The sequence below is a fragment of the Macaca mulatta genome, chromosome 18 (genome assembly GCF_049350105.2).
Source record: "Macaca mulatta isolate MMU2019108-1 chromosome 18, T2T-MMU8v2.0, whole genome shotgun sequence".
In the NCBI taxonomy this organism is placed as follows: domain Eukaryota; kingdom Metazoa; phylum Chordata; class Mammalia; order Primates; family Cercopithecidae; genus Macaca; species Macaca mulatta.
In genome coordinates, this window is record NC_133423.1 from 6,666,852 (window position 1) to 6,688,931 (window position 22,080).

Consider the following 22,080-nt stretch of genomic DNA (forward strand, 5'->3'; position numbering starts at 1 on the left):
TGGATTTAGAGAGGCAAGACCCAATGGTTTGCTGTCTTCAGGACACCCATCTCACATGCAGTGACACCCATAGATTCAAGGGATGTAGAATGACAAAAATCTACCAAGCAAACAGAAAAGAGAAAAAAGCAGGGATTACGATTCCAATTTCAGACAAAACAGACTTTAAACCAACAAAAATCAAAATAGAGAAAGAAGGACATTACATAATGATAAAGGGCTCAATTCAACAAGAAGGCCTAACTGTCCTAAATATGGATGCACCCAACACAGGAGCACCCAGATTCATACAGCAAGTTCTTAGAGACCTATGAAGAGACTTAGATAACCAAACAATAATAGTGGGAGACTTCAGTACCCCACTAACAGTATTAGATCATCAAGGCAGAAAACTAACAAAGATATTCAGGACCTGAACTTGACACTTGACCAAATGGACCTAATAGCCATGTACAGAACACTTCACCCCCAAACAGGAGAATATATGTTCTTCTCATCTGTGCATGGCACATACTCCAAAATCAACCACACAACCAGACATAAAACAATCCTCAGCAAATGAAAATAAAGGAAACCAAAATCATACCAACCATGCTCTTGGACCACACAGCACAATAAAAATAGAAATCAATATTAAGAAACTATAACTCAAAACCATACAATTACATGGAAATTGAACAACTTGTTCCTGAGTGACTTTTTGGGAAATGATTGAGGCAGAAATAAAGAAATTATTTGAAACTAATAAGAACAAATATACGATATATCAAAATCTCTGTGACAAAGCTAAGGCAGCATTATGAAGGAAGTTTATAGCACTAAACACATCAAAAAGTTATAAAGATCTCAGATTAACAATACAACACCACAACTAGAGGAACTAGAAAACCAAGAGCAAATCAACCCCAAAGTTTGCAGAAGACAAGAAATAACCAAAATCAGAGCTGAACTAAAGGAAATTGAGACGTGAAAAATTGTACTAAATATTAATGAATTCAGGAGTTGTTTTTTTGAAAAAATTAAGATAGACTGCTAGCTAGAGTTATAAAAAATAGAAAAGATACAAATAAATACAATCGGAAATGACAAAGGGAACATTGCCACTGACCCCAGAGGAATACAAAAACCCTGAGACTATTATGAACAACTCTATGCACATAAAGCTAGAAAATATAGAAGAAATGGATAAATTCTTGGACTCATACACCCTCCCAAGACTGAACCAGGAAGAAATTGACTCCCTGAACAGATCAGTAATGAGTTCAAAAATTGAATCAATAATAAAAAGCCTGCCAACCAAAAGAAAGCCCCAGACCAGAAGGACTCACAGCCAAATTCTACCAGCTGTATAAAGAAGAGCTGGTACTATTCCTAAGGAAACTATTCCAAAAAATTGAAGTGGAGGGACTCCTCCCTAAGTCATTCTGTGAGGCCAGTGTCATCCTGACACCAAAACCTGGCAGAGACACAATTAAAAAGAAAACTGCAGGCCAATATCCTTGATAAACATAGATGCCAAAATCCTCAACAAAATACTAGCAAACTGAATACAGCAGCACATCAAAAAGCTAATCCACCATGATCAAGTAGGTTTTATCCCCAGGATGCAAGGTTGGTTCAACATATGCAAATCGATAAATGTGACTCATAACAAATAAAACTAAAAACAAAAACCACATGATTATCTCAATAGATGAAGGAAAAGCTTTTGATAAAATTCAACATCACTTCATGATAAAAACCTTCAACAAACTAGGCATTGAAGGAACGTACTTCAAAATAATAAGAGCCATCTATTTCAAATCCAACATTATACTGAATGGGCAAAAACTGGAAGCATTCCCCTTGAAAACTGGAACAAGACAAGGATGCCCTCTCTCACCACTCCAACATAGTACTGGAAGTCCTGTCTAGAGCAATCAGACAATACAAAGACATAAAGGCATCCAGATAGGAAGTCAAACTATCCCTGTTTGCAGGCAAAATGATTATATGACTAAAAGCCCCCATAGTCTCTGCCCAAAAACTTGATCTGATAAACAACTTCACCAAAGTTTCAGGATCCAAAATTAATGTACAAAAATCAGTAGCATTTCTGTACACCAACAACATCCAAGCTGACAGCCAAATCAAGAACACATTCCCATCCACAAATGCCACAGAAAGAATAAAATACCTAGGGGAACAAAACACACTGGGGCCTGTCGAGGGGTGTATGTGTGGAAAGAGAGAGCATCAGGATAAATAGGTAAGGCATGTGGGGCTTAATACCTAAGTGATAGGTTGATAGGTGCAGCAAACCACCATGACGCATGTTTACCTATGTAACAAACCCGTACGCCCTGCACATGTATCCCAGAACTTAAGAGAAAAAGAATAAAATACCTATGAATAGGAATACAGCTGACCAGGGAGGTGAAAGACCTCTGTGAGATTTATTTTGTAATTCTGTGAGAATTACAAAACACTCCTCAGTGAAATTAAAGATGACACAAATGGAAAAACATTCCATGCTGATGGATAGGAAGAATCAATATTGTTAAAATAGCCAGACTGCCCAAAATGATTTATAGATTCAATGTTATTCCTATCAAACTACCAGTGAAATTCTCCACAGAATTAGAAAAAACTATTTAAAAATTCATATGGAACAAAAAAAGAGCCCAAATAGTCAAGGCAATCTTAAGCAAAAAGAACAAAGCTGGAGGCATCACACTTCCTGACTTCAAACTATATTACAAGGCTACAGTAGCCAAAACAGCATGGTGCTTGCATAAAAACAGACACATAGATCAATGGAAGAGAATAGAGAGCCCAGAAATAATGCCACACACCTACAACCATATGATCTTCAACAAAGAGACAAAAGCAATGGGGAAAGGACTTCCTATTCAATAAATGATGGAGGGATAACTGGCTAGCCATATGCAGATGATTGAAGCTGGACCAATTCCTTACACCACATATAAAAATCAACTCAAGATGTATTAAAGACTTAAATGTAAAAACTAAAACTATAAAAACCCTGGAAGATAACCTAATAAATACCATTCTGGATATAGGACTGGCAAAGATTTCATGATGAAGACACCAAAAATAATTGCAACAAAAACAAAAATTGACAAATGGGACTTAAATTAAAGAACTTCTGTACAACAAAAGAAACTATCAGCCAAGTAAACAGACAACCTATTCAATGGGATAAAACATTTGCAAACTCTGCATTTGACAAAGATCTAATATCCAGCATCTGTAAGGAACTTACAAGCAAAAAAAAAAAAAAAATTAAAAAGTGGGCAAAGGACATGAACAGACAATTTTCAAAAGAAGACATACATGCTGCCAACAAGCATATGATAAAATGCTCAACATCACTAATCATTAGAGAAGTGCAAATCAAAGCTACAGTGAGATACCACCTTACACCAGTCAGAATGGCTATTATTAAAAATTCAGAAAAGTGACACAGGCTCACAAGGTTGTGGAGAAAAGGGAACACTTATACACTGCTGGTGTGAATGTAAATTAGTTCAGCCATTGTGGAAAGCAGTTTGGCAACTTCTCAGAGAATTGCAAAGAGAATTACCATTTGACCCAGGAATCCCATTATTGGGTATGTTCCCAAAGGAATATAAGCTATTCTACCATAAAGACACATGCATGTATGTATTCACTACATCACTATTCACAACAGCAAAGATGTAGAATCAACTTAAATGCCCATCAGTAGTAGACTAGAGAAAATGTGGTACATGTACACCATGGAATATTATGCAGCCATGTCCTTTACACCAACATAGATGGAGCTAGAGGCCATTATCTTAAGTGAACTAATGAACAGAAAACAAAATACTGTATGTTCTCACTTACAAGTGAAAGCTAAACATGGAGTACATATGAACACAAAGAAGGGAACAACGGATACGACCAGGTCCTCTTTGAGGGTGGAGGGTTGGAGGAAGGTGAGGATCCAAAAACTACCTATCGAGTACTATGTTTATTACCTGGGTGATGAAATAATCTGTACAAACCCCTGCAACATGCAGTTTACCTATATAACAAACCTCCACATATACTCCTGAACCAAAATAAAAGTTTAAAAAAATGCCACAGCCACATTCAGCAACCACCATCCTGATCAGTCATCGGTCATCAACATCGAGGCAAGACCTTCCACCAGCAAAAAGATAATGCTTTGCTGAAGACTCAGATGGTCATTAGCATTTTTTAGTAATAAAGTATTTTTGAATTAAAATATGTATATTATTTTTTAGACATAATGCTATTGCACAGTTAAAAGAGTGTAGTATAAACATAACTTTTATATGCGCTGGGGAACCAGAAAATTTATGTGACTTGCTTTTTTTGTGATATTTGCTTTATTCCTGTGGTCAAGAACCAAATCTGCAGTACATCTGAGATATACTTGTTTTTAAGTTTCCCTCTAGTACCCTGGAGAAATGCTTTTATGTAGATCCTGCATCTTTCTCCATTTATTAATACTTATTTTTGTGTTGCCTTTGTGAACAAATTCTTATTTATGATGTTTCCATATTTTGTTAGGTTTGCTCTATATCCTATAGACTTTCTGTAATATACTTTCTATTAAAATACCAATTAAAAACTATTCAGTGCTGGCTGGGTGCGGTGGCTCATGCCTGTAATCCCAGCACTTTGGGAGGCTGAGGTGGGCGGATCACGAGGTCAGGAGATCGAGACCATTCTGGCTGACATGGTGAAACCCCATCTCTACTAAAAATACAAAAAATTAGCGGGGCATGGTGGCGGGCGCTTGTAGTCCCAGCTACTTGGGAGACTGAGGCAGGAGAATGGCGTGAACCCAGGAGGCGGAGCTTGCAGTGAGCCAAGATCGTGCCACTGCACTCCAGCCTGAACAATGGAGCAAGAATCTGTCTCAAAAAACAAAAAACAAAAACAAAACAACAAAACTGTTCAGTGCTTACTCTGTAAGACACAATAGAAAATGTCAAGGGTATGAAAACAAGGTTATGGGCCTTAGAGGTATGAAATTGTTCAGCTCTTTAGCAGCAGAACCTGATATGTGCAGGTGATCTCGTTATGAAATCCTTCTTTAATGTTTTTGGGTTTTTCTTCAGTTATTTTTGTATATATCATGTTATCATCTTTTTATTGTTGTAATTCCAAAAATAGGTGACTTTTTGTTCTTTCTTGATATTAACAAGTTTCTTGATATTAATTTTTTTTCTGTGTCTAGTTCAGGTTATACTCCCCAAGAATTTATAATAGGTAAAGCATTAGAAACAGTATACTCCCTTCTGAGTGGTAATTACCTAGAAAACTCAGAGCAGATAATTCATTATAGCATATTTATTAGTACTTGTTAGTACGTGTTTTCTTGGTTTGTACATCTGATGACTTATTATGAAAGTAAGTGTTACAAATTAGTGTTTCTCATTTGATGAAATCTAATCAATTTTAAATTTCCTGGTTGTTTTTTCCTGTTTTAAAACTTTTTCTATCCCAGGTTATAAAGATATTCTTCTTTGTTTTTCCTACCATTGTTATGGTTTCAGCTTTTGCATTTTGGTTTGTTATCTGTCCTTAACTGGTTTTGTGTAAATTAGAAGATAGGTTGATGTTCTTTCCCAGTGTGGATGTCCAGTTGTTTTTGTACCATTTGTGAAAAGACTTTCTTTGCTCATCGAATCATTTTGATGACTTTGTCAAAAATCAATTGCTTGTAAAAGTGTGGGTCTATTTCTGAACCCATCTATTCCATTTTATTGATCTATGTGTCTTTTTTTGTTGTTGTTTTGAGACGGAGTCTTGCTCTGTCACTCAGGCTGGAGTGCAGTGGTGCCATCTTGGCTCACTGCAACTTCTGCCTCCTGGGTTCAAGCGATTCTCCCACCTCAGCCTGAGGGATTACAGATGCCTGCCACTGTATTTTTAGTAGGATGGTGTTTCACCATGTTGGCCAGGTGGGTCTCAGACTCCTGCCCTCAGGTGATACGCCTACCTCGGCCTCCCAAAGTGCTGGGATTACAGGTGTGAGCGACCACGCCCAGCCAATCTGTGTGTCTTTTTTTTTTTTTTTTTTTTGAGACGGAGTCTCGCTGTGTCGCCCAGGCTGGAGTGCAGTGGCCGGATCTCAGCTCACTGCAAGCTCTGCCTCCCGGGTTTTTACGCCATTCTCCTGCCTCAGCCTCCCGAGTAGCCGGGACTACAGGCGCCCGCTACCTCGCCCCGCTAGTTTTTTGTATTTTTTAGTAGAGACGGGGTTTCACCGTGTTAGTCAGGATGGTCTCGAACTCCTGACCTCGTGATCCGCCCGTCTCGGCCTCCCAAAGTGCTGGGATTACAGGCTTGAGCCACCGCGCCCGGCCAATCTGTGTGTCTTTATAAACACAGTCCCACACTGTCTTGATTTCTGTTGCTCTATAGTAAGTCTTGAAGTCAACTTTTTTTTTCCTTTCCTAGATTGTTTTGGCTATTTTAGGTCCGTAGCATTTTCATATGGAGTTTAGAATCATCTTGCCAATATCATTATTTATGTAAGTATTAATTATTTGTAAACAATTTTCTCAAGTACCTGTTGGGATTATGCTTGTGACTGTGTGAAACTATAATAGATAAGTTTGGGTAATTGGACATCTTCACTATATTGGGTCTTCTGGTCTACAAACGTGGCACATCTCCACATTCTGCTTGACAATGCACTTGGCAGTCTTTAGATAGAATATTATTATTGAGATAAAGCATAGAGGGTACTTAACACACTTAGCTTGGCATACATAATCAACTACTGTATAATGTTAATATTTATTACCGGTTCCATTCATCCTCACAAAGCCTTATCAAGTGCTATTTGTATCCGTATTTTACTGAGTTTGGAACTTGACCATGGTTATACAGTTAGTAAATGGCTGAGCAGGGTTTAGAATGGGTCTTTATGAGTCTAAAGGTCATGCTTACAGGTACAGTGTCACTGGAAACCAAGGATGGTGAGCCTCAAATTGTATTTTGCTGAATTTTGCAGATGGTCTTGTGTATTGGTAAGTTAAGATTAGAGTCTCCAAGAACAGAATTTATTCTGAATGACTTAAGGAGCACGGGAATTTAATAAAGGATATACTTGCTTATAGTCGGTCTAGGAGAGCCACACTCTGTTTATAGATGCAAAGCTGTGCTCTGTGGTTTGTCTTGTGAAACTGTCACCACTATAGTAACCACTAGCAGCCTCTGGACCTCTGCCCCTGCCAGCATGAGGAGCAGGCCGCTGCCACTGCCTCTGCCAGCAGACGGCTCTTCCCATTCTGTCCCTTCTCTCAATGCTCATTTCTGACCCCAGGTTTGCAGGAACACATGTGTCTCATGGAAGGAGACTGCATCACCAGTGACCTGCTTATAAGGAGGGCTGGGAGCGGAGGCTGAGCGTGGTGCTCACAGGCTGAGCCATTACCTCGAGTATCGGGAAGCCGTGGCGATTCCATGGTGCATTCTGCTTGCTGATTTCTAACAGACATTTCTCTTGGGAGTAATATGAAAACAAACATGACCATCTGAGTCTGCATTATAAATTCCTGGCTAGCAGATAATTACTTAGTGTATGTTTCACATATTTCTTACTCTGTTGTAACATAGACTCTGGACACAGAACAGGGTTTGGATCGTGTTTCTGCCATTGACCTTGGGCAAGTTACTATTAATCTCCCTGCATTATATGATTCACATCATATAATCATCCCTGTGAATTCAGAAAATTATAATGCCCAATTAATATTATTATTTGAGGTGTTAACGTATTCTTCTAAGCTATTAAGTGTCTAACTCTGTGGTTGGTATATAGTAAGTACTCAAAAACACACCTATTTTATATACACACACTTTCACACATCTGTTCCATGTGCAGATTGTTTAAATGTAGGAAGAGCTTAACCTTTCTCTGTCTTGTAAGTGGTTACAGAGGGTTGGCGGAAAGAGCTCTGACCTTTGGAGACACCACAGTGTTATAATTGTTCTGAAGTGGGAGAATACCTGGTAATAACAAAATAACAGTCTCTGCTTCCTACAGGGATTTGATGTTTATTAGCTCAGACAGTTGCCATTGAGACGTTAGTGGCTGCTACACTTTGGAGTGCATTTTCTGCCGTGTCCTGGGGACAAGCTGTGTGGAAGATGAGCTCCTGGTTTTCTGTAGGCACCGTCGGCTGCCTGCCTTTGCTGCACCAGTCGGAGGCCTCCCTTGATTTTGCACATGGATGCAGTAGTGCAGGACAGAGCAGAGTCACATCTGGTCCATTCAGAATGTGATTACTGTGCCTCCACTGAGGCCTCGCTTTTCATACACTTCCTCCCTGCCTCCGTGAAGCCCTGCTGAGGTGACGAGGTGATGAGGTGACGGTAGAGCTGTTACCCGGGAATGGTCCGTGTCATTTGGCATTTCTTCCTGCGCCTGGGGAGAGTGGAAGGGAAGCTACACAGTTCTTGCTAATTACTCAGCAGTAGAGAGGAAAATGTGGGCTGCCTCTGTCCTTGGAACAGAAATAAGACCAGGAGAAACCAGCAGCGTGGCATCTGGGCGAGGAGCTCCCCTTTGCGGGCCTGGAAACCCTGCCTCTGTGTCGTCTCTCACTTAGAGGCCCCTGGCAAAGCGTGGGCTATAACCTGGTGACACTGAAGTTGGAGAACACTGTATAACATTTCTAGAACAGAGCTTTGGCTCCCAGGACAGCTTGGCTTTGGTTTTATTTTGTCTCGTGAAATAATCAGGCCAGGGCTGGAGAACACTTGCTCTTTTCCATGATTTTTCCGTCTGCTTTGCCCGGTGACTTGCACCTTCCCTTTGTTCAGACATCCATCTCTGGAGAACTCTCGGGTATGAGTTGTGTTGCTGTGCCTGACGGTCGCTTCTCCGGGTGCATTCAGACAGAACCAGGAAGCTTGTGTCTGTGAAGCCGAGTGGTGCCGCGGCTCTCCCTGCCACAGGAGGCCTAGGGCAGCAGGGCTAGCGTGCTGCGTGGGTGCGAGGGCTCCTCCATGTGGCCAGGCTGCCGTAGCTGGCTTGGAGCTGGCAGCAGAGGGCCACAGGGTTTGGCCTCCAACTAGGTGGGCATGTGCACGGACTCTCACTCAGTTACAAGCCTGTGCAGAGGGGTTTTCGTGTGAGTTTTTCATTTCATATGAGTTTCTTCCATTCCTCTTCATGTTCGGCTGCTCTCCAGCCCCCTTGTTTCTTTGCCATTTCTCCACCTGCTTTCTTGAGCTCTGTAATTATAGATACCGGTTTCCAGCACTGTTGGCTTACCCATATCAGAAGAACCCTTTCTTCCTTCAGCAACCACCTTTCCATCAGCGACAGGTGGCTATCCAGGCTCACCTCAGCTGGCTTCCCCTGACTCACCTTTGACATCACCTTTCTGGGTACTTGTTAATGTTGCTGTCTCTGGGACACAGATGCATCGCTCTGGCCTCAAGCCGGAGGCTGGGATTGCTGTGCCCATGTTGTCCCCGTCGGTTAGGCCAGGACTTACCAGGGTGAGGTATCCTCATGAAGTCACTGACTGAACGTGCTTGGCTTGTTGTCCTGCATTGGAAGACAGTGATTGAAACAATCTTATGTCTTTTCAGGAAATATTGAAAATGGACATGTGAAGCTCATTGTTATACATTTAAAAAATAACAGAGAACACCTACCTCTTATTGGAAAAGTTGGCCTCTCGTGGAAAACTGATATTTTGGATGGCTGTATAAAGGTAAAAAACAGAACCGTTTTCTTTTCTTCAAGTAACTTGATTTCTATGTAATAAAAAGTCTGTTTATATGTGTAGATGATATAATCATATACGTATGATGTTTCTTTTATAGTTCTGGATTTATTGTTCTAGTTTCTGAAGGTTGGTGCACATTCTGTTAGCCATTGACATCCAGTGGATTCACTCATGAGATGCTTATTGAGGACCTTTCATGTGTCACTGAGAGTTGGAGGGGCAGATAGTCTGCAGCAGCATTTCAGAACACTGTTGATTACAGCCCCCTACTCCCTCAAAGCACCTCTGTTTTGTGGAAAGAGAGTGGAACTGAAGGTTGGACCAGGCAGGCAGCATCTACTCAAAACATCTTGATCATCCATGTACCAATTTAAAACTTTTTGCAGTTATAAATTCATAGTCCAGGATATAGGGATTTCCTTGAACTGTTATATAAAAGATTAGCCACATGGGTGGGAGAGTTGATTTAGTGGTTGGGAAGTGCCAGGGAAGGAGGGAGGAGAAGGAACAGGAGAAAGATGTTCTCACAGTTTTGCTGTCTTCTGTCCTTGTGCCCATGGCTGCTCCTGGTTCTTGTCACTCTCCGTCTTTATTTTGTGGGATGAACAAGATATTTATGGTCCCGGGGACCAGTGGGATCAATCTCCTGTGACTGCGGGGCCTTCCTGTAACATGGCTTTATTCTGCGCTGTGCGTGGGCACCTTGTTAGAACTGTTCGTGATGACGACCGGGACCAAGAGTGGTGTTATCCTGAAGCGCTGTCCCTTGAGCCACTTGGTATTTGATACAATGAGATATTTTACAAATCCTATTTATTCATAGCAAATGTTTAAATTTTGGTAAAAATTATGTTTATCACACACCATATTGTTTCATGCCTTTAAGAGAACAGACCTACCTTCTTTCTTTGTCTTCAGATTTCAATAAAGCTTATAATAAAAATAGGTACTAAGATAAAATATTCACATCAAATAGACCTTGAGGATCAAGAAAGGCAGAATATGAATGTGACGGTCTTTGAAAGGGTCAGCATAATTTTTAAAAATAAATTTATTCTCTGTTTTCTGGTAGTCCAGAGCGAGATGAGAGCAGTCGTTTAGTTCTCATTGGGAGAAAAAGGGGAAATGTAGTAATTATACAAAGAAAGCTTTATCCCACTTCTGATCATTAAAAACAAAATCTCCAATGGGACTTTATGTAGGGCAGACTAAGCTACATAATGGACTAACCCTAAATAGCATCTTAGCAGCAGATGCACTCACAGATTTCTCATAGAAGTTCTCAGAGAAGCTGAAGATACAGCTTCAAAATTGGACTTTTACATGAGCTCCAAGCAGTGATTCTGTAGGTTGCTAAACCAGTGTGACTCAGGTGCACAGGTTTTTAGAAAAACAGCTTGATCTGAAAGCAGGATTTTGAGTTTTTAAGGTAGGGAATGGATTGAATGTCCCTGGACAGTTTTCCCCATAAATTCCTCCTCTCAGATGGGCTTTGGGAAAAGATAGCGAATAGCTCAAAGGCTTGTACCTTCTCCCTTGGGCCTGGAGGGAAGATGTGGTTTATTTTCTGTTTGCCTTTTATGCTCTTGGGTTCAGTATTAAGACTAAGCTGTCCTCAGAATTCCCAAAAGAATAAAAAGTTAGATCAGTGATGTCATATTCCTTGTATTTGCTGTGCAGCTCAGATATTTCTCTCCAGGAGTCTGATCACCCTAAGAATAGTGAAATGATAACATATATTTTAAGAAATTGCTTGGAAGGAGTTAAAAACTTTTTTTAAAGCATGGAAAAGCTTAGAAAGTTTCTTAGGTACATATGACTTTTAAAAAAATGTAAAATAAAAACCCTACTCCTTCTGGAAATTGTAGACACAACCTCTGGTGAGGAGCTTCTACTACATAGTTTACGATGCCTGTCAGAGCATAGGCTACTGAGAAAGTGCATCACCCAAATATGATGCTGCTGGAAGGACAGAGAAGTGAGAACATATTAACGATAATGATGGAGGATGCTGCCTGGTTGGGTCGTGTTGTTTGAAGTGATGTGCGGTCATGAAAGGACTTCTGATGTCCTTGGGACCTGCTGTTCCCATGAGAATCTCCGCCTTCCTCCAACCTCAGAGTTGAGTGACCTCCAACACTTAGTGCTGTGGAGGTAATTCAGGTGGAAAGTATCTTTAGCTTGAGTTTCTGGAGCAAAAACTCAACAGATCATACGTTTAATGTGGTAAATTATTAAACTTTAACATTTTTTAAAAATCACATTATAAGCAGGTCAGTTTTTTATTCCTTTTTTTAAAAAGTCAAGCTATGATATCAAATATACTTTAAAGATGCTTTCAGTGGCCATGTGTTAGTACTGAATCCATGCAGGACACTTGCTCTATAAGTGGTTACCATGCTGTTTTACAAAGTCATGTTGAACAGCTAGGCTATCCTCTCAAGGTAACCTTGCTGCGGTCTTCAGTATAAGTCAGGTAATCAAAGTGAAATACTCTCCTGCTCTGTCTCCTCCCACTGCCTATCAGAATTTCAGACGGATGGATTTTCTTTTGGTGAGGCTTTTCCCGTATGTTTCTTTTATGTTTTTCTTTCACTCCTTGGCATCTTTGATGTTATTTTAATGTTACTTCTAAATCCGTATGGAGATTGGCATCAATTTTTATTTAGACTAGATATTTCAGTGGAGTTCTGTGGTTCTGCTTTGTGTAAGAACAGTTGAGTTCAGTAGAGCCTGCTATGGGCACATCGTGGCTCAGCATGTTGTGGGTGGCCGTGACCCATGAGAAGGGCACCCTGGCCACTTTGCTTGACAAGTCCTGCAGCTGCATGGCTGATTAGCTCAGGAAGAACAGGACAGTCCCACATGTGCAAGTGCTGCCCTCTCCCCAGACGCTGAGTTTTGAGCCTGGCATAGTTCACTGGTCCGTGGGGGTGCAGGTGAGCCCCAGACGCTGAGTTTTGAGCCTGGCGTAGTTCACTGGTCCGTGGGGGTGCAGGTGAGGAGAGATTTCCTCCTGCAAGGAGGGTGAGGTCTGCCGACTGCTCAGATGTGTGCCTCCTGGACTTTCAGGGTGCGAGGGACTGATTTAGGAGAGGACTGAAAACAAGCTCTGCGAGGAGAAAGAGGAAAGGGCCAGTGGGAGGAAGGCTCGTGGGAGGTTCTGACATGCATCCGCCTCCAGAAGATTGGGAGTGATTTCTTCTAGAGAAGGAACCCAGTGGAGAAAGAGATGCTTCGGACAGGATGGGAAATAAGGAGCGAGGTTCTAGAGGTGAGGGGCAGCTGGCCCGGGGAGGGGTGCGAGACCCATTGTGCCGCTGCAGCTGGTGCTGAGGTGGGCCTCTTCCTAGCTGGCTGTCCTGCCTGGGGTGGGCTAGTGCTCAGGGACAGGAGTGAGAGTGATTGGGGGGCATTGGAAAGGCTGCTGGGGCAGGTCAGGAGGGGCCTTGAAACCCTCAGGAAAGAATTTGGATTTTGGTGTATCTATGGATGTTGTTAAAGAGTTTGATGTGCGTATCGTGTGCTAGGCCATGTTTTAGGTTAGGAGGGAATTGGAGAACGCTGGACTTTGAGAACTAGGAGGGCTTCAGAAGAGAATCAGCTCCCAGCTCTTGATCTGGCAGCAGAGGGATTGGGAGAGCAGAAAGACTGAGACACCCACTGACGGCTTAGGGCTGTGAGCTGCGTCCTCACCAAGGAGCCCATGTGCCCCACCGGCCGCTCCTTCCTGACTTCTGCCAGCGTTTCTCCTCCGCAACCTTCTTGCAGGTGATGGGACCCAGGGCTCCACCTCCTTCCTCCCATGGGATCTAACCACCATCTCTATGCTGGTGGGTTTGGTGAGGTTGTAAGTAACACAGTCAAGTGACTGCTAGCCCAGTGGCTAAGGTCGTGCAGGGTGGTGGGGTGTGGAAGATGGGTGCACCATGCAGTCCCACCTGCTGTGTTATCTCAGAGGTGCTTAGGCCTCAGAGCCTTCTCTCTAAACTGGCCACAGTGGTAATGCCCATTCCAGGAGGGCTCCCGCTGCCTGCCAAGGACAGAGCCATCTGCTGGCCCTCAGTATTGGCTTCGACTCCCCCGTTCTCAGCCTCAGTGAGGCTGCAGCATAGGGTGTTTTTTCTTCTTCCCCACCTGCTCCCCACTCTGGTGTTCTCCTCGCAGCCCAGGCTCTGTGTGTGGTGGTCCCATCATGCAGGAAGCAGTGGGTGCTGTGGAACAGGCTGTGTGGGGCTAGGCACTGCTGTTCCAGGACCACTGCAGCTGATCGCCTGGGAAAGGCATCAGGGAGCAAGGTCAGGTGTCTGAGGGGTTCCTGGGTGGTCTCACTGTGTAGCTTATCTGATGTGAGGGGCCTTAGGCTCTGGCATGCACTCTCCCATCAGGGATTAGGATGTTTCATGCTGGCTGGTGCTTCGCTCGGGTCTCCTGCACAGATAGCAGCCAGTTCATGCCAGTCACTTATTAAACCATCTCATTTTTTCAATGTTTGGAATGTCTTTTTCTCCTTAAATTTCTCTAAGATATACATTTATTGAGTCGAGACCCTTTGACCTGATCATACTGAGATCTGAATGGTCAGCATTTTTGGCCACATCTGATTAGTTATAACTTGTGAAAGTAGTGGTATATAGTTGCTCAGTTTTTGCTGATATCTAAGAGTAGCATTTATATTACAATTAATAAAACATGAATATGGGGCAGAAGTCATGGCATGTAATGAGCCATCCTGAAAAGATAAGCGTTAGAAGATTTTATTCTTGATGTTACTTCTTAGCTTCCTTAGAATTAAATAAAATAGTGAATGTAAACTACTATTTTTCTAGAACATACAACACGTTAAAAACATGGCTCACACCATCTACCCTCATTGATAGAGGCGTTAATCACAGTAGCCAAAAGGTAGAAGAAAACCAAGTGTCCATTTGCAGATAAGTGGATGAACATACTGTAGTCTATCCATGCAATCAAGTATTATTTGGCCTTAGGAAGGAAGGAAATTCTGACGCATGCTACAGTATGGAAGAACTTTGAAGACATGATGCTAAGGGAAATAAGCCAGTCACGAAAGGACAAATACTGTATGACTCCATTATTGAGGTTCCTAGAGTTGTCAAATTCATAGAGACGGGAAGTAGAATGGTGGGTGCCAGAGGCTGGAGGAGGGGAAGTGGGGAGTTAGGGTTTAATGGGGACAGAGTTTTAGTTCTACAAAATGAAGAGTTCTGGAGATGAGATAGTAGTGATGGTTATACAACAATGAGAAGGTATGTAAGCCACTGAAATATAGAAGACAAGTGGTGAAGGTGGTAAATTTTATGTTTATTTTACCACAATTAAAATATAGCTCATTCATAATATTATTGTAATAATTATCAGTATCTCCAACTGTGCCTCCTCCCCTGACTCAAGCCCCCACCTAGCTATATCTGTTCACTTGGTGGATTTAGTGGCTTGGGTTCCTCATGGACATTGTGGATTCAACATGTCTAAAATTTGCACGTTTGTTCTTCCTCATATCATCTGCTTCTGTAATGGATAAGCAAATGATTAGGAGACAAAACCTCCGTTCCTGTTACTCCCCCATTCAGATGTGAGATTCTGCTCTGCTTACCTCGTCAGTGTCTCTTCCATTTCTTCTTTCCTGGTGTTTGCTGCCCCTGATGCATTAGGGCTCCTGCTGTCCTACCTTAGTGTTTAATAACAACCAGCATCTCTATCACTACTCTTACCACCTCCCTCCCATTTTATCACACTCATTCGTTCATTCGGCACATAGTGGCTGAGCTTCAGTGACGGTGTGCATATGCAGGTGGCCAGGGACACGATGCTGAGCTGAGCTGGCCTAAGTCCTGCCCTCGTGGTGCTTAGCATCCATCTCTACCTGCTCTGGCCGGGCCCAGTCGGTTTCAGCACTGCAGCTGCATCAAGTTCTGCATTCAACACACTGGTGTTTCTGCCCATTGGGTACATGGTCAGTTGAGATGAGAGTGTCAGGGAAACTTCCCCAAGGGACTGGTATTTGAACTGAATGCTGAGATGGACAACGAGAAGATGGGGAGAGGAGCTCTCAGCAGGGGAGTCTGGGTGGCTCTTTGTCAGCTGGGGGCATGGTGTCTTCAAGGGTGAAGGGTCAGTGTGGCTGGAGCACAGATGGCAAGAGGTGGCATTGTGTGCAATGAGGTGGGATGGGCAGATGAGGCCAGGCCAGGCCTTAATGGTAGCCGGAAGGCATTTGGTTCTTTCTTGAGAGCCATGGAAAGTTGTCTCAGGGTTTTAAGCTGTGGGTGGCATGCTCAGACTCATGTTTTGTGAAGGTGTGTCTTCTGAATGTGGAGAATGAGTGGGGGATGAGCTGGATGGCTGCCTTCTTAAAGGAAGAGCAGTCACTTGGTGTCTTAGTCGGCCTGGCCTGAGGTCACAAACCACCGTCAGCTGGGTGGCTTTTAGCACTAGAAACTTATTTCTTACCGTTGTGGAGGCTGAAAGCACCAAGGTCAAAGCATCAGCAGATGGGTGTCTGGTGAGGGCCTGCTTCCTAGTTCCTGGAGGCACCTTCTAGCAGTGTCCTCACCTGGGGGAAGGAGCGAGACAGCTCTGTGGGCCTCTTGTATAAGGACCTCAGTCCTATTCATGAGAGCTCTGCTCCCGTGACCTAATCACCTCCCAGAGGCCCCACCTCCTAAAAACAGTCACATTGGTGATCAGATTTTAAGACACGGGGTTTGAGGGGCACAGACATTCAGACCATAGCACTTGGATTAGGGCAGTGGCAATGGAGACGGACAGAAGTAAAGCTGTTGGAAAGAGAGGTAAGAACTAACAGGACTGGGTGAGGGTTGGCGCGTCAGGGCTAGGAGGGAGTCCCCTAGAGTGACGCCCACATTTCAGGCGTGCACAGCCAGATGACTGATGATGGTTTCACCAATCCCTGGGATGAGGAGCACCAGGAGAGCTTTGCTGGGAGAGTCCTGAGTTTGGATGTAGTCCTGCTGGACTTGAGGGTCCCTTGAAAGATCCAGAAGTTGAGTATGCACTTGAATATTTAGGTCTTGAACTTGGAAAAGAAGTTCTGCTGGAGATAAACTTTTGGGAATCACAGGCACATTGGTGATAGCTTAGGATGTGGATGTAGATGAGTTCCACTTATGGGGAGAGATTCCATAGGGTGAAAATAGGGCCTAGGACCAAGCTGTAGAAACCTCAGCAATGGGAGTGGGTAGAGAGCTACAGGGCTTGTGGGTTCTGGATGCATTTGGGGAGGTGGAATTACTCTTCATGTTTTCTTGAAAAACTAAACACTGCTGAGAGGCAGACTGACAGATGGTCACTAGATTTAGTGGCCTTATCAAGAGATGTTTGGTCAGATGATGGAGAAAGGATACCAGGCCAGAGTGGTTTGAGGAGTGAATGGGTATTAATGGACAAATCCAGCGGAGACAGCTCTTTGGAGAGGGCTGTCTGGGAAGCGAGCAAAGAACAGGCATCTATGGGGCCCAGGGAGGCTGTTTCTCTCTCTGTCTCTCTAAGATGGGAGTTACTTGAATGTGTTGAAGGCTGAAAGCTGATGGGAGGACAGAAGTAGTCACTTGAGAGAGGGACGTTGTGCCTTTGCGAGATGGGCTGTGCTGCAGCAGGAGGTTACTGGGCCACACCCGGGAGGAGCAGATGAGAAACACATGCGAGGAGAGGTGGGTGCAGAGGAGCTGGGCTGTGGATCTGCAGTGGGAAGTTGAGGAAAACATCCTTCTCCCCTCTCTGTGAAGGCCAAGGTCCTCTGCAGAGAGCACCCTCCTAGCAGGATGCGGAGGGCTGAGGAAGGAGATGAGGCATTGTTCCATGAGGCGGAGAGGGAGCCACCCAGAGAGCCAGGGTGGGACCCTCAGGCCATGCTGAGGATGGTGCGGCTACATGGGCACCCAGCAGCTCTGTATGCAGCCCTCCCGCTGTGCTTGGTGCTCAGGTCCAGACAGATAGAAAATAACTGGGCTCCTCCAGGGCTGGGGTTTTGCTGGACCTGGACCTCAGTTGTGATGCAAGGGGAACAAGGGAGGTATGTGCATTGGCAAGAGTGTTATTCCAGCGAAGGCCAGTGAAATCTAAAGTGGAAAGGAAGAAGTGGGAGAAGGAAGGGCTGGCCGGTGGGTGGGCTAGGTCCATGGGCAGTGCTCTTCAGGCCTTTTTACATATCCACTGCGTTATGGGCATATACAAACCACACATTCATGTGCAATGAAAACAGCGTTCATGAAATGACGTTTATTCTTACTCTGTGCAATGCATGCTGACTCTGTTCTCTTTCATCTTGTTTCATTTTATTTTGACAAACAGTTGTGTCCTGCTAAGTGTAATTCAGGATGCATTAATAGGTCGTGGCTTGCAGGGTGCAAACACTGGGTGAATCTGAAGTACAGTTGTGGTGGAAATCGTCCGGTGAGTCAGCTGGAAGAGAAGGTGGCAGTTAGAAGACAGGGTGCCTGAGGCGTTGACAGTGGTAGTGAACCACTTCTGGGAGGTGATGTGTCGGCGGTGTGACTGTGGGAGTGAGTGACTGAGGTCAAGTCGAGGAGGAGGTCATGGAGTCGAACAGCTCAGGAGTTGAGAGTCCAGGATACTGAGGCTCCACCAGGGTCCCCACGGATGTTGGGATCACTTGGGATGACAGTGAGACTTGGAAGACTTGGGAGAGAGTGAGAGGGAGAGGCAGGCAGCAGGACTGGCGCCAGAGTCCTGGAAATGAGAGTGGGCACACAGGAGGCTGGCACATGTCAGAGATGCGCATGGAGCAGGGGTGCCGAGCTGAAGTTCAGAGCCTCGGAGAAGCAGGAGGCCTCTCAGAAGAGGGGAGGGGACGGCCTGGTGGTGGCCGTGAAGACCCGGGCACACAGCCACACTGCTTTTCAGAGTGATGCCGCCTCACGCTCGGAAGCACTGACTGGTTGTTGGTGTGATTTGTGTCACATCTGTAGCCTCTGTACTTTAAGTTCCACGAGGACAGGGACAATATCTGTGACACATTTCTCTGAGCTCCCAGTGCTAAGTAAGTCCTAAACTGAGCCCTGTGAGTGCTCCTGTGTATATTTGAGAATGAATATTAAGTGATGAGACACAAGCCCAAGTATTGTCTAGGTTACGAAGTAGGCCATGGAAAACCAATGACAGTATTCTGGATTTGGATGCCACATGCAGCATTTCTAGTCAGTTTTACAGAGGCACGATTTTCTGTGAAAATCAGGTCTGACTGACCTTTTTATCCTTGTCAATCTGTGTTTATTTTGCAGAGTTGTTCCATGATGGACGTGACTCTTTTGGATGAACATGGGAAACCCTTTTGGTGTTTCAGTTCCCCGGTGTGCATGAGATCGCCTGCCACACCCGCTGATGGCCCTAGCTTCTTGGGACAGACGTACAGCGTGGACTACGTCGATGCGGAAGGAAGAGTGCACGTGGAGCTGGTGTGGATCAGAGAGACCGAAGAATACCTTATTGTCAACCTGGTCCTTTACCTTAGTATCGCAAAAATCAACCGTTGGTTTGGGACTGAATATTAGCAGTAGGTGGCAATTTATTGTTGTTATCTAGTTGTTTATTTTTGACTGGCTTTGTTCTTCGTGTTGAAAGTTAAAATAAAGCAAATCTGCAGAGTGCTGTGTGATGCCTTTCATCTCACATTAGAAATTACGATTTATGGGTCATTTTTAAGTTAATGTTTGAAAGATTCAGTTAAATTTTAAAAATAAAAATAACAGTGAAACTTCATATAAAAAGAAAAAAAGGTATTTACTTCTCTTCCGCCCTGCATTAAAATCTAAGAACTTCTGCTTAAGCAAATGATCATGTGATCACTGTGTGTGTGTGTGTGTAGGGGTATGTTCTTATAACGGTTTTTCTTTTTCTTTATTGGTAAGAAACTCAAATGAGAAAATATACGTAAATATTAATATAAACTTCGTTGTATTCACTAGAATTAGAAAGTGCTACATTCATGACAGTCAGCAGCCATATTGGTATTTAATAAAGTGAAATAGAACAGTGGCCTCATTCACAAGGAAAGATGTATCCGAGATCGTAAGGAAGTTATAGCTTAAAAGAGCAAGGCACGGTACAAGTCCAGTGGGGACACCAGCTCTGTGTGAGTGGGGATGGAGACGGATGAGTTACCGAAACTTCCTCTGCAGAAATATTTTAAGAAAATTGACAGATGATCAGGATTCAAGTAGGGGTGATAAGTATCTAAGCCTATGTTATTTTAGGGCATTTGGTTCTACGTTTGTTTTAGATTGCGTTGGTTGCTTTGATTATATTTTTATTCCCCACTTGAAAGTTCCCCTCCAAGGTGATTTTCGACATCCTGCCATGTTCCTTCTCCTCAGGCGTGCATGAGCACATGGCCCGTCTCTGTGTTTCATTCTTCTCCTGTTTAGTGACCCGGCCACTTTCTCTCTGGAGGTGTGTGTATGATGGTGAGCGTGTGAGAGTATAGAATAAAGAGCCTGAAGACAGCAATCAAGTGAAGATGGGGAACAGATATTATGTTCTTGCCCCAAAAAACGTGAGAGTAAAAAGGATTTCTGCTGCTGACACCGTCCTCTGCACTCCTGTTCTCCACGACCTTGGGCCAAAGTCCTGGGGAAGAGAGGAGTCTGAAATGCGGTCAGATGTTGTGAGCACTGGGCTGTGTTATTTCATGGTGTCACCAGTGAGGGAATGTGGAGTGTCTGCCCCAGCTAAGTGAGCATCAGGGGAGGGAGGAGCCACTGGCCTGAGCAGTGAGCCCAGATGAGGACCAGGAGTCAGGAGAGGCCAGGGATGCCGAGTGCCACTTACAGAACTGCATTGGAATACAACCACGAGAAAATGCTGGAGGCCCCCTGAGCCCCCTGGGTTAAATTGTGAGGGACTAGGTGTCCTGACAGTACTGGAAACATAGTAGAACCAGAGAAGGAGCCCTGTTCTCTACCCCCTGTTTAATGATGTTTGGATGGAGGAGGGAAGCCAGGACCTCCAGGGATGGCAGAGTGGAGCTCTGTGGACGTGAGCGCCTGCCTTCCCTGCCAGACTGCTAGTCCTGTGAGAAGGGACAATGACCACTCTGGTTCACTGCTTCATCCCCAGCACCTAGGAGCATACCAGGTGCTCCATAATTGATACTCAATAATGACTTGTCGAATCAATGGAAACTGTTATAGGGATATACCAGCAGCTATGGGAGCACAAAGGAAGCAGGGAGCAATTCAGACTCCGATGATTCTGGGAGTCCCTTAATCTCAGGTGACATCTGAGTTCACCCTGGAAGGGAGGTTTACTGGGCAGCAGTGGGGAAGGGTGAGGCGGAGGAGGCAGTGCTCATAAAGCCTTGGTGCTTTTAAGAGTCTCATCAAAACAGGTGTGCATGCCACACACAACCAAAAGATGCCAGCAGATACCCCTGTCCCAACGTAACTTACACATGTCTGAGATATTAATATTCAGCTTTTAAATCTGTCTCATATTTGCCTCTGTATTTCTAAATATATTTAAACATATCAGATTATGAATTCCACTTTTTGTTTCTCCCAGGACACTTCAGCCCTGGAGTTCCATCTCTTTGCTGTGAACTGCCTGTTCTCCAGCCTTGCTGGGCAGCTGTCATTCTGGGGTTCCCTGCATGCATCCTCCATTTTATGGAATCCTGTCTTCCTCTTTCCTGGTTCATATCCTTTTTTTCAGTGGTACACATTCTCCTGCGGCTTTCTAAGAAAGATGACCGGAAGATACATTTTGAATCTATGAATTTCTGAAAAATGTCTGATGGATAGTTTAATTGGGTACCAAACTGTAGGAAGAAAAATGTTTCCACTGGGAACTTTGAAGACAGGTGTTATCATTGTTGCTGTGTCTCATGCCACTTTGCCTTTTCTTCCTCTCTATGTGGTCTTCTCTCTTTCTCTGGTCGCTGGAAGCTTCTAGGATTTACTCTTCTCTCCTGGTATCTTAAAATCTCAAGATGATGTGCCTTGGAATAGGTTTTTGCGTTCATTATGGGTCATTTTAATCTGTGAACTTGTGTACTTAAGTCTTGGATTTTTAAAAAATCTGACAGTACTTTCTTTGCTTCTTTCAGTTTTGTTAATGAACTGTGATTCTTTCTGGATTAATTCTCTCAAATGCCTTATCTTTTCCATCTGTTCTTCTGTCTTTTAGTCTTTCGTTCTGCTTTATGGAATATTGTATCATTTTTGTATTTTATTTTTTATTTTGATGGTCAGGGTTTTACTTTGTAAGAACTCTGTTTTCTAATTCCTTCTGAAGCATTTGTGTCTGTTTTATAAATGTGATATTTTCT

General features: G+C 43.7%; 1 protein-coding gene across 2 annotated transcripts in view; it reads left to right on the forward strand.

The window, feature by feature from the left end:
- FBXO15 (F-box protein 15) overlaps positions 1–19,397 on the forward strand; it is a 74,912-nt gene extending 55,515 nt beyond the window's left edge. For both annotated transcript variants that reach the window (XM_015122197.3, XM_015122198.3), the window contains 2 exons: positions 9,613–9,737; positions 19,037–19,397. In XM_015122197.3, coding sequence (XP_014977683.2) covers positions 9,613–9,737; positions 19,037–19,306 — 395 coding nt within the window. In that variant the 3' untranslated portion in view covers positions 19,307–19,397. The remainder of the gene's footprint in view (positions 1–9,612; positions 9,738–19,036) is intronic.
- Positions 19,398–22,080: the final 2,683 nt, after the last annotated feature.